Source organism: Peromyscus maniculatus, chromosome 16 (genome assembly GCF_049852395.1).
Source record: "Peromyscus maniculatus bairdii isolate BWxNUB_F1_BW_parent chromosome 16, HU_Pman_BW_mat_3.1, whole genome shotgun sequence".
In the NCBI taxonomy this organism is placed as follows: Eukaryota; Metazoa; Chordata; class Mammalia; order Rodentia; family Cricetidae; genus Peromyscus; species Peromyscus maniculatus.
Window position 1 is genome coordinate 33182223 of NC_134867.1, and position 13158 is coordinate 33195380.

The following is a 13158-nucleotide window of genomic DNA, read 5'->3' on the forward strand; positions in this document are numbered from 1 at the left end:
CCCACTTTGCTTTCGCAATCCTTTGAATTCTCTAGCAACTATCACATTGCTTTTCTTTGCCTAGATGGCTTTCTTGAATGGGATGGAGAGATCCCTTGTACATGCTCTGTGTTGAATTCTTAATAGGGTTGAGTGGGAAAGTTAAATCATTGTCATCTAGCCAAACTGTCAATATCATACACTTTGTTTGTGAACCTTGTGTTCAGACAGCCCAGGGGAAATAGGAATACACAGTAGCAGTGGGCTTTCCCAAGATGCTATTGTAATATCTTTTTCTTCGCATGCTGTAGAAAAAGAAGGAGGCTCTGGAAAGTGGCAAACGGCAAATAGAGAACACTTTAAAGGAGGGTAATGACTTACTTGATGAAGCCAACCAACTTGCAGATGAAATCAACTCAGTCATAGATGTGAGTATTGAATAAACCTCAGAATGAAGAGAAAGAAGATGGTGACAGAATTCCTTCCCACATCATCAACAAAACTCAGTAACAGAACAAGAGCCTCTCTCTTTCTGTTTTGTTTTTTGTTTGTTTGTTTATCTTTTGTGAGAATACATTATTGTAGTATAGTGTTGTGGACACACCCATCTATTGATAACAATTAGGACCTAACATTATGGGAGTACTCACTTATGCAAGCTTATGGGTTTTTTTTTTTTTCTTATTGTGTTGACCAGGTCATTCCTTATTTCTAGGCCAGCACTCACCATCTGTTTTACTAGCTCATACAGCATTAGTTAAAAGAGAAGTGAAAATCTGCAAGCAAACCTTTGGCCGACTGTCTCATATGTTGCATGGTGATGTGCGGGAATAAGGACACAAAGGATCTAAAATCTAATGATTGTCACTCGTTCATTTGTTGCTATGAAGTAACCTGTGGGGCGTTTACCCACCACCCCCACAGCTTCCCAGAGTTTTCTTGAGTGCGAGCAGCAGGAAATATTAGATAGAAGGATTTATAGCGGAGAATCTTGTGGAGATAAACAGATAGAAAATAAAGGATAGCCTCGAGAGGGCCTGGAACCTATTCCAACGGGCCCCGAATGTCTCTGGTCCAGGGTTTTTATAGAGACGCCAAGGGGTGGAGCAAAAGACCTCCTCCCCCAGCACAGCCAAGTGCAGACCATCTCAGACACCTGCACTCAGGCCCGTGGTCCTGATCATCCTCTATTTGGACCTGCTGGGTAAAGCCACGAGGAACCCCAGAACGGGCTCCCACAGTAACCTTACAAGAAAAATAGGCCTTTCATGCTGTAAATTGGCTTCATAACATTCTATGTTTTTCAATTTAGATGACTGCTTTTATTCTCTGTTTGCTCTGCTAGTAGACTGACAGGAAAAGAAAAAGTGAGCATGTGTGATTGTATCTCCTAGAGAAATTAACAAGTTCAAGGAGGCCTGGATGCATTTGCTCTTAATGCTCTCTCTTCTCTCTCCACATCAGTATGTCGAAGACATTAAAACTAAGTTGCCACCGATGTCTGAGGAGCTCAGTGACAAAATAGATGACCTCTCTCAGGAAATAAAGGACAGGAAGCTTGCTGAGAAGGTGTTCCAGGCTGAGAGCCATGCGGCTCAGCTGAACGACTCCTCTGCTGTGCTTGACGGGTATGCCATGTGTGGTTGGAAATGTCTGCATAGCTTGACACTCCTCCAAGAGTTTAGACAAGCAGAAAGGGTAGAAAATCACTTTCAAGTCCTGATTTTTGTAATTATGAACAAAAGAGCCGCATGGCTTTTCTATGGAAGATCCTAATTAGGAGGATGTAGGCAAAGATTTCCTGGAAAAGCATCAAAAGTCCCAGTTAAAAGTGAATTCAACTATGCCTGGTTAGGAAACGAACAGAGCCTTAGGCTACCCTTACAATATTGTGTTTTGTTCTTTATTAGGAGGCAACCAGGGTTGTCTTATTAGCATTTTAAATAATACACAAACACATTCTGCTGCACATTTTAGTTTTCTATTTCTAACGCAATCTTAGCATTTCTCTGTTTAAAGGTGCCTGTGAGTGTGTATCCTTATAAGCAGCTTTTCAGTCTCCTCCCTCCAGTAAGATATTGCATGCACTGCTCTAAAGTAACAGTGCAGTGCTGGTGCACCTAGAACCCCAGTACTTGGGAAGTTGATGCAGGAGGACACAAGTTCAATGCCAGCTTCAACTGCAGTGTGCTCAAGGCCAGCCTGGTCTGTAATAAACCCTTTCAAAAATAAAAAGAAATGTAATAAACAACAGCTCACTGTAGCTGGGATTATCATGTGGGCCAGAAGAAAGATGGAGAACAGGGTTTGCTTATTAAACAGCATTTTAGGTATGGCTGATTTACTTCCTCTATACTTTTGTGATTGGCTCAAAAAAAAAAAAAAAAAAAAAAAAAAAAAAAAAAAAAAAACAACCAAGAGCTATTCATCCTAGGAATAACTTTCCAAAATAAATCTATTTAATATGCACTACATGCAAGTCTGTGTTCTCATCTTTGATAATCATTGATGCAGAAAGAATGATGGAAAACTCAAGCATCCCATGCACAATTAGTCTTTTAACAAACCTTCCCCAATCTAGAACAAAGAATAGTAGATGAATCAGTGGCCAGTAATCAGCAGATTCCAAATCTCCCATTAGGGATGTGTTAGTCATGATTCGATTTTTTTTCTATGATCTCTTTATGCTTTCTGGGAAGTGTGCCTACTCTGAAGATATTGTAAAATTCATTTGATTAATGGGATACAAGTGCTCTGGAAACTGGAGTGTGCTTGACAAAATGGGAAGTACTGTAGCCCTGCACATACTTGCCTGGTCACGTGGTTGCAAAGGATTTAGCAGGCTGTCACAGATGTTTAAGATATATGGGGGAGGGAGCAGGGGGCGCAGAAGGAATGCTCAGTGGGTGAAGATCCTTGCCGCCAAGTCTGAAGACCCAAGTTCAATCCCTAAAACTCACACAGTAGAAAGAGAGGACTGACTCTTTCAAGCTGTGCACATGTGCTTGTCTGCGTCTGTACACACACACACACACACACACACACACACACACACACACACATGCACAGAGAGAAAAGGGGAGGGAGGGAAGGAGAGAGAGAAACTAATCAATGTAAAAAAAAATCTTATAAGACATGGTGGCTGTATTTCACAGCATGTCTTGAGGAATACAAGTTTAAATAGAACAATACCACAGGATACAATCAATATACACACATCACTAGGGTTTGGAATTATCCTGCTTACATTGGTCATGATCCCAAAGAAATTGGGTTATTATGCCTTGGTTGTTCTTTGTTTGGGTGCTAATTCCTCTAAAACTCTTTTCTCGGTCTAACCTGACAGAATCCTGGATGAGGCTAAGAACATCTCTTTCAATGCCACTACAGCCTTCAGAGCTTACAGCAATATTAAGGACAATATTGATGAAGCTGAGAAAGTGGCCAGAGAAGCCAAAGATCTTGCCCACGAAGCTACACAGCTGGTAAGAAGCAGACAGCATCACGTGCTCAGAATGGAAGTTGAATTATTTTTCATTGTATGCTTAGCATGTCTCTCATCCTCATCCCTCTCCTCTTCCTCACCCCTAATCTCTCCCATTTGTCTGCTTGGTTTCCCCAGACAATTTCAACTCAACTTTCATTTTCTATGTACATGCATGATTTATTTTACTATATAAAATTTAGATACTGAGAATCAGGAAAAACTTAATATTTGCCTTTCTGGGACTGGCTTAATTCACTTAATATTATTTCCTGTTGTATCCATTTTCCCCAAAATCACTTAGTTTTATTCTTCTTTGTGGCTCAAAAAAAAAAATCCCATTGCATACAAGTACCATATTTTCTTCATCAGTTCTTCTGTTAAAGTCTATAGCTTAGCTTGTCAAATATTTTTAAAATTAATTTTCAAACTGAAATGAGACATGACAAACCTAGCAAAATGGAGTAGTTGCCATGAGTCTTTACTGAAAATCTCACGAAAAATCCAGCTTAAGTATTTTCTCCCTATCTGTTACCACATGAGTCACTCACTGTCTACTGTTGTCCAAGTTCAGAGATCACTGCTCAGTGCCAAGCAGATTCATGCTGCAACTCACAAAATTAAAATAAGCGAATATAATAGTTGACACAGAGAACTTTAATCACCTTTAGTCCAAATGGCATTGATTTTGAAAAGCAGCCTGAGCAAAGCAGTTCTGCTTTTGATTACATGGTGTTGGGTTTGACAGACAAATGCACTTTTCTAAAACACACCAGATCATACGTTTCTGAAATATATAGACTATTTTTATGAGCAGAAAAACCGCTATCTTTTGGTCATTGTTCAAAGTATGCATGGAACTAATATTTTAGAGCTTTGGGATTCTAAGTTGTGCGCCTACCTTTAGGATCCTTTTTTTTAATTATTAAGAGATTTTCTATTCATTTTACATATCAACCTCAGATTGCCCCTCCTCCCTCCTCCTCCCAACCCCCAGCCTTCTCCCCCAACCCACCCCCTATTCCTATCTCCTCCAAGGCAAGGTCTCCCATGAAGAGTTTAGGATCTTTCTCTTCAGACATGGTAAAAATTCTTTCACTGTGTGTAGAGCAACAGTGTGTAAACAGTTTCTCCAGTAAGTGTCCCTCCGACTGCTCTAGGTGAAGAAATGCCTCATGGGAAATACCTTGCAAAGTACAATGCCTAGAACAATCACTGAAATCATTTTGCTTCACAGAGAATCTACTACAACAACATCAATAATTTTGGAGGGAAAACACTTACTGGAAATTTGTAAATGAAATATGCATAAACTAAGGCTTGCAAGAGACAAATTGACATTTCCCTGGCTTTGATACTGAGCAAAAACATTTTCTTGACCATGAGGGACATCAGAAATAATTATCACATTCTTCTGTGGGAACATTTTTGGTTATAATGAAAACATCATTATGCTGTCCATAATTGCTACATGAAACATTAGTGAGTGTTTGCTCTGGCATGGGCTAAACTAATGTCATATACTATATTTCTCTTTTTATAGATTTAATACATTGTCTTTATTCTTAAGTTTCCTGTATGCATACATTTAAATGTGATATTATCCAGCTCCCATTTCTTCCTCCAATCCCATATAATCTTGCCATCAAGTCTCCTCCCTCTTCATCCCCCCCCTTCTTCTTCTAAACTCATTACATCCAATTACTGCTGCCCATATACCTATGGGAATGGAACCATCCAATAAAGTATGGGGAAACTATCAGTTTCATATTCAAAATAGTGATATAATCATTGAAGATACTGTCCTTACAAAATGATTATTTTTTAAAATCTAACCTAAATTTTACTCATTTACATAGGTACTGTTATTATTTTAAGAACTTAATTTCCAAGTTCACCAACTTGTTGTCTAAATGATATTTTGTTTGATAAATATCTGCAGCTTCTATCATAGTGTTTAGCAAGTGGTAGAATGTGTTTGTGATACATTAATACATTTACACATATTTACAATTTATATTGTTAAAAATTATTGTAATTATTTGTCTTTTCTAACATTTTGTGCTAAAGAACTATTTAGTACTATTCATTTAACTATGTGAAACATTCATGGTTATGCTGACATAGTATTTTTCACTTCTCCTTATATCTGGCAGGCTAACAACCCCAAACAAATCCCATTCTCCATTATTGTTATTTTTTCTCTTTCTACAGACTACAAAAGTAATGAAATTTTTGAAAAAGTGCATGACAGAGAGAACCAATTATTTATTCAATACCTATCAGGACATGTAAAGAACTGTCCTGGGTAATTTGTTGGAGAAAGTTTCATGAACAGAAAAGACAGGGCTTTAATCTTAAGAGGTCATTATAATATAGTTTATTTCTTTCAGAAAATTAACATATTTGTACAACATTCAATTGAGAAGTTACCTAGCAGCCCATAAATCTAAAATCTAATATTACTGTTTTAGTGCTATATATACCATAAATAACAAAGGAGCACAAGTTTATTATTTACTATGAAAGGAAATGAGGGATACCAGTATGGGAGTATGAGTAGTCATGTGAATTATATCTAGAAAAAAAGCAAATGTTTATGATGAATTATAAAGAAACATCAAAGAAACAAAAGTAGATACTTTTGCTAGAGAAAGATCTATTAAAGAAGTAATAAAAGATCCCATTGAAACACGGAAGAAAATGGTGATGAGACAATTTAAGAAAGAAAAGGAAAACATTCAAAATACCATAGGAAGAGAAACAAGTGAATGGTTGAAGTAAGCTCTATGCATAATGGAAGCAGCATTTTAAAATCAAGATCATTCCTAACAAGTCACTGAAATTTATTTATCAACACAGAGAGATAATTAAAAATGGAATTGAAATGAAAATATAAGAAGTTGATTCCTTATAAGCAGGCAGAGGCTATATTCAATTTTAAGTTTATAATATGCCATTGTTATATCAGAAATAACAGCTACTTGTATCAAAACACAATTTCTTTAAATATCAAGATGAAATATTACTTAAGAACTGAGGTATTATGGGGAAAGTCATATTATATTTATGTTGGTTTCCAACTGAAAGTAAATTATATATTATAAAATATTCATTTTTCTCAGTCCAGTCTTTCTAATCTTAATACTTCTCTTTTGATGTGTACAAGCAAAAGGAAAAAGAACTGTGTTACATAAAGGAATATGGAAATCCAGTTATTATTTTTCTAAAATTAATGTATTGGCTTTGAGTCCTATGAACACATCCTAACAGGTGATCGAGATAGCTGAGCAGTTTAGAGCAGGCGCTGCTCTTCCAGAGGACCCAAGTTCAGTTCCCAGAACCCACATTGGCTCATAACTGCCTCTAACCCTTACTCTAGGGTAACCAGTGCCTTCTTCTGGACCCCACAGGTATTGCATTCAACATGCAATTCCCTTACCCACCCGACCCCTGCAAATAGACACACATTTACACAGAACTAAAAATACTAGCAATAAACCGTGTTTTAAAAGATCCTAACATAATCAAGAATTGATATCTCAAATTTCTATACCACAAGTGAACTTAAAGCCTCTACCATCCGCATTGCAAGTGTGTGAATATATGGATTTCACACGCTGTTGGGTCTCATAAATGGTCACATAAAGATGTGCAAGTTCATTGACATTGACCTTGTCCTCTACTGCTGCAGAGGTCTCAGGTGCAACATGTACTTATCTAGAGTATACAAAGGTTCATATGCATGAACCCTATAGCCATAGTCTTAAACATAATAGAGTCACCACACTGTCCACATTTCCTCCATCCTCTCTCTAAGGCTACCTTAGTCTCTATAATCTGGAAGTCCTAGTCTTCTCTAGTGATCTAAAGTAAAGATTACTTTTACTTTCCATGGAAACTGAACTCTCTCTCTCTCTCTCTCTCTCTCTCTCTCTCTCTCTCTCTCTCTCTCTCTCTCTCCTCTAATCCCTCTTTCTCTTTTTCTTTTCCTCTTCCTCCTCTCTTCCCCCTTTCCCTCACTCTCCTCCTCCTCTTCCTCTTTCTTCTTCCTTCTCCTCCTCCTCTAGATCCACTCTAGTCACTGTCATTGTCTGACTCCCAGTTTCTATCTCTGATTGTCTCTTCTGTTTTCTCTTGCATGCCCATCCTCAGTGTTGCCCTAATAATACTCTCCTGGCTTGATTCACTCATGTCTTTACTAAGAGTTAGTATTAGAGATGGGGAAGAATTCATACTGCATGCATTACTCAGAGTTCTCTAAAGAAACAGAATAAGGAGCAGATAAAAATATATAGATAATCGAATGGCTGATAAATAATAAGTAGGTAGGCAGGCAGACAGACAAACATGAATTTAAGAGAAACAGACCCAAATCTGAAAAGTCCCACCACTTGTCTGCTAGAGACCCTGTTGTATATTTCAGTTCTAATTTAAAGACCTGAAGACCACAGCAGCCAAATGTGAATCACAGCCTAAGGGCCATAGACAATGAGCTTAGATGTTACAGTTTAAGTCTGAAGGCAAGAGAAAGGAATCATATTTCTTCTTCCTCCATCTTTGATTCTCTTAAAGCCCTTGGGGGGTTGGTTGATGCACAGATCTTTCTGGGGAGGGGTGTCTTCTTAATTTTGATCCAGAAGCACCATTACAGGTGTACCCTGTAACAAAATTTTATCTGAGCATCAGTGTGAAGTCAGTTTGATGCATAACCATGACATTAGTCTTCGGTTCTGAGACATCATACTATTACTATATCCCCTAAGTTATCCAACACTAAGGTTCTCATTTTCTGCAATGACTCATATTCCTTGGGAGATGTGATTCTAAAACTCTCTGGCAGTTTCTTTCCCAGGCATTTCTAAGACAAATATAAAATACAGGAAAAGTCTGAGTAACTTGGTGTATATGTGTTATCTCATTGAGGCAGTGGTGGAAGAAAGTAAAGAATGCAACAACCAAGACTGGAGAGATGGCTCAGTGGTTATGGGCACTGGCTATTCTTCCAGAGGTCCTGAGATTAATTTCAAGCACCCACATGGTGGCTCACAGCCATTTATAACTGTAGTCCCATGGGATCCAATGTCCTCTTCTAGTGTGCAGATAGATGTACATGCAGATAAAACACCCATATACATGAATAAATAAATAAATCTTTAAAAATGCTATGAGCAATGAGATTTATTCAAATGGAAGAAAGTGTAAAGCCTGGGTAAACGAACTCTTTATATAACATGCCTAAGAATCAAATGTTGGCACTTGTGTCCTGAGATATAAATAGAGTCGCTCTTGGAGGCAACTCCCCAGTGCTCATCATTTGCTAATACAGGAGAATGAAAATCTGCAGGAACCTTTCCTTTGTTTTAGATTGAAATGTCTAAGGAACAAACTGCACCTGTGACAATTTACTTTTCTGTGGCCACTAAGTGAGGGGAAATATCTGAACAACAAAATCACTTCACCAACTAAAACTTCCACAAAGTGCACTTCAAAAGAGCACAGGAATTAAAGAGAAAAAAGAAACAAAATAATAGATGTGTGCAGATCTGAGGGAAAGTTATTAAAAGACATAATGATGATCATTAGTAATGCATGGAATGAAAAAGGAAGGACCAAAATGTGGGTGGTGAGAGGGAAATAAGTTAGGTGGTCAGTTCAAAGTTTTTAGGGTTCTTGAATTTGGGACAGGTGAATAAAAGAGCTGACCACCTCTAATCTTTATGACATATAAGCTTTATAATACTAAAAATACTTGTAAATGAATAAAAATAATAGCACAAAATACTCCAGGGAAATAGAACTGATTAGACATAGGTATCATATTACAATCAATCCATATGAGTCAATAAATGGGTAACAGAACTTATTGAGATATAAATTGAGGAAATACACTCATGAATATGGAACAGAGTAGACAACTGAAGTTGTACTCTGATCTGAGTAGGAGCAAATCCACCTTGCAGACAGGAGCAGGGAGAAGGGGCATGTGACCCTTCTCCCTTCCCTTATAAGAGGTCATATGCAAGGGCAGGAAGCATTGCTTTCTTCAGGCCCTATAGCCCAAGGTCACGGGTGGAGCAAATACCACTTCAGTACTGATTCACATTTACTGCTCTGAGAAATACCATATTAGGCATTTGCTCACCATCAGCTCATACGGAATGCAATGGCTCTGATATCACACTAGGTGATATGGTGTGCAACCACCATGATATACGTAACCCTATTTAGAAAAACTGTAGTGGCTCATGACTGGCTGCAGAGATATTATAAACAGTTGGCTCATGAAGTTGTGGGATCAGGCAAGTGCCAGATCTACAGGTCAGACCAGCAGTCCAGAGCCCCAGAAAGAAGGCATGCTGCCATCTTGACTCCAAAGGGTGATAGAAAAAAAAAATCTCTGTAAAGGAACCTCAGTCTTTTCTCTTAAGAAAGACCTCCAGCTCCTCTCACAAAGCTCTCTACATCATGGAGAGTAATATGGTTTACAGAAAATCTACTGAATTAAAATTTAATCATAATTTCAAAATAACATGATAGTGACATCTAAACTAGGCTTATAAAACTTTTACTGACCTCTTTCACCTGAGGAAGTTTTACGTGATCCCAGTTTATGAATGTATAATATGTATATGTACACCCATGTATGTATATACACAATTATTTTTTAAAAAACTGTTATTTTACAATAAATATTTTGTACTTTTAGTAAATGATATATATATTATTTCAAAATAAATGTATGATTTACTTTTAGTAAATGTGATGTCTATTTTATATATATATACACCAATGTGATAAATATTTTATATATATCATATATGATATATATTAAACATACATTTACTAAAAGTAAATCATACATTTTATATATATGTATATCAAACATTTACTAAAAGTAAGTCATACATTTATTTTAAAATAATAGTCTTATATACATATAATTTTACTATTGATAAAAACTAAATAAATTTGCATAATAATGAGGTTTATATGCCCTTGTTTATTTTTACATAAAAAATCTGAACTCAATATTTAATATAGCAGAACAAAGAAAACATCAACATTTTCAGAGATAATTAATACTTTTATTTTATAATTGGCAATACTGAGAACACTTTACATAAGCATGTACTCAAAATGGCAAAAGTATGTTTAGTAACCTTTAAGAAATTGTTAGAAATTCTGTTCTAGTCCCAAACAAAGTTTTATGTAATGACATTTTTTTGCAATTCAAGTCAGCAATTCGATCAGCACATTTTGAAGTCAAGCACTGTAACATAATAAATCAAAGACATAATAATTTGCTACTAACATACTGAAGACAGAAAATATTAAAACTGTTCCTTTTCTAGAAACCATCACATTTCTGTACAAGCAGAAAACATATGTATAATCAAAACACTGCAATTTTTGACATACAATAGTCTCAAATATGAATGATGATGTTTCACTGGTGTAGTGTGGTGCGTCAGAATCCACAATGCAGAGTGTGCTTATCAGTGTGTTCAGAACCAAGGCTGCAGTAAAGCTGAGCAGTATGGCACTGCACAGACACACCTGGGGTTCAATTTTACACGTTTGACTTTGTTGTTTTTTTTTGTTTGTTTGTTTTTTTTGTTTTTTTTTCGGGGGGGGGGGTTTCAAGACAGGATTTCTCTGTGTAGCTTTGTGCCTTTCCTGGGACTCACTTGGTAGTCCAGGCTGCCCTCGAACTCACAGAGATCCTCCTGCCTCTGCCTCCCGAGTGCTGGGATTAAAGGCGTGCGCCGCCGCCGCCGCCGCCGCCGCCGCCGCCGCCGCCCCCGCCACCACCGCCGCTGCCGCCACCGCCGCCGCCGCCACCACCACCACCGGCTTACACGTTTGACTTTGAATTAAGTTTTGGTCAGTGCACATTCAGAGACCTATTATTGCTGCCAAAGTTTTAGTGGACCTCACATTGCACAAACTATAGCTTAAAAAGCAAAGATATAGTATCGCTTTGAATTAGAAACTGGGAGCCATAGCCTAGCACATTGACACCAGAATAGCCATCACGAAAAGCCAAATATGTTATATATGAAGAAAGAAAAACAATGAGATCAGAAGAAAAATCTTTAACCTATCCCATAGAAGACAAAACAGACAAAAGGAAAAACATCACATCTATGGGAACATATGTGTACATGTGATAAAAATATGGTAGAATTTAATCAATCCAATTACAGAAGTCAGAATAGCTTTCACTAGTTGTTGCATATAATTCCAGAAATTTCAGAGCCTAGACACAGTTCATGTCTGCACCATAAGTCACAGTCCAATTTGCAAGGTACAGTCATTGTCCTCCTCGAAGTTAACACCACACTACACAGACTCCAAGACTGTCTTGGCAGAGAGGAAAAGCAACATTCCAGCTCTCACCATATGGTGCACGACCTGGGCAAATGTGGTCAAGAGTGCATTGACCAAAATTAAGTAGCTCTCCAGTCTAGCCATATGGGAGGCTGAGAGTCAAGAAAACACAAAAGTGTTGGTGAGAATCAGCAGTCTGTTACACAAGTTGTCTCTAGAATTAAATGCAAAACGACTAAAATGTTCAATCAGGTTAGAGTGATTTTCCTACTGGATCCGAATTGTTATAGCTTACACAAAATACTACTAAATACACTGTGAGACTATGGAAAGATTGCAAATGAAGGATCTGAAAGATAACAAATCAGGCAACAAAGCAGGGAAACTAATGAGGAAAAAAATGCAGGAACACTGCTAACAGTAACAATCACAATCGGCTTTAAAGTTTCTGAAAGGAATTATTAGGGAACAGCAATAAACTCATTAGAATAGAATGAAAAGAATGATTTAGTAGGAAAACGTCAAGCATGGCGAACTCCCAAGGTCTTAACAGAAGAGCCTGAGAGTAAAGACAGACACATCAGAATGAGAAAAAAATTCATCATTTCTGCCATGAGGGCCTTTAGCATGCCTCTTAAAAACTGACAGATCAGACAGAGAAATAAAGGCATGCAGGTTTGAAGAGTCCTATAGACAGGAATAGTGAATGGCCTTATGGAACCTTGCAACAGTTAGATAATTGATTCTGCACGCCTCAATAGTTAAAGTACACATAGAATTTTACAACAGCAACAACAAAAAAAGGACCATGAAGTGGAGCTCAAAGATTGTAACAGAAACACATGATGATCCGAAGGCATCCAGGCTGCGGACTGTCATCATAGACAGTAAAATTAGAAACTGACAAAAATGATGTAAAACAAGTTCATCATAGGGCTAGAGGAGGGCTCAGTAGTTAAGAATACTGGCTGCTCTTGCATAAATTCTATTCCCGGCACCCACATGGCAGCTCACAACTGTCTGTAATTCCCATTCCAGAGGATCCAAGGGCTGCTTTTGGCCTCCACATTCACCAGGAATACACACGTGGTATACATGCAAGTATCTGCACACAGACAAAAGACAAATAAATCAAAGTTCAAGATGTAAAACATACTTCCAAATATTTCAAGAGCCAAAGGACACAGAATACTTTGAAATCACTAAATACTTCACACAGCAAAAAATAACTTGACAAATTATAAAGTGCAAATAAACTGATAATTACTGGAAGATGTTGGGAAAAGATAGAGAAGAAACTAATTAAATCTAAAGCTCTATTCAGGGCATTTAAAAAGTATGAAAGAAGAAATAAAAAATGT

At 37.5% G+C, this 13158-nt stretch overlaps 1 protein-coding gene across 1 annotated transcript in view; it reads left to right on the forward strand.

The window, feature by feature from the left end:
- Lama2 (laminin subunit alpha 2) overlaps positions 1-13158 on the forward strand; it is a 571985-nt gene that overhangs the window by 454017 nt on the left and 104810 nt on the right. Inside the window, exons 38-40 of the mRNA XM_076552567.1 lie at positions 291-407; positions 1444-1607; positions 3326-3464. Of these exons, the coding sequence (XP_076408682.1) occupies positions 291-407; positions 1444-1607; positions 3326-3464 (420 nt within the window). The remainder of the gene's footprint in view (positions 1-290; positions 408-1443; positions 1608-3325; positions 3465-13158) is intronic.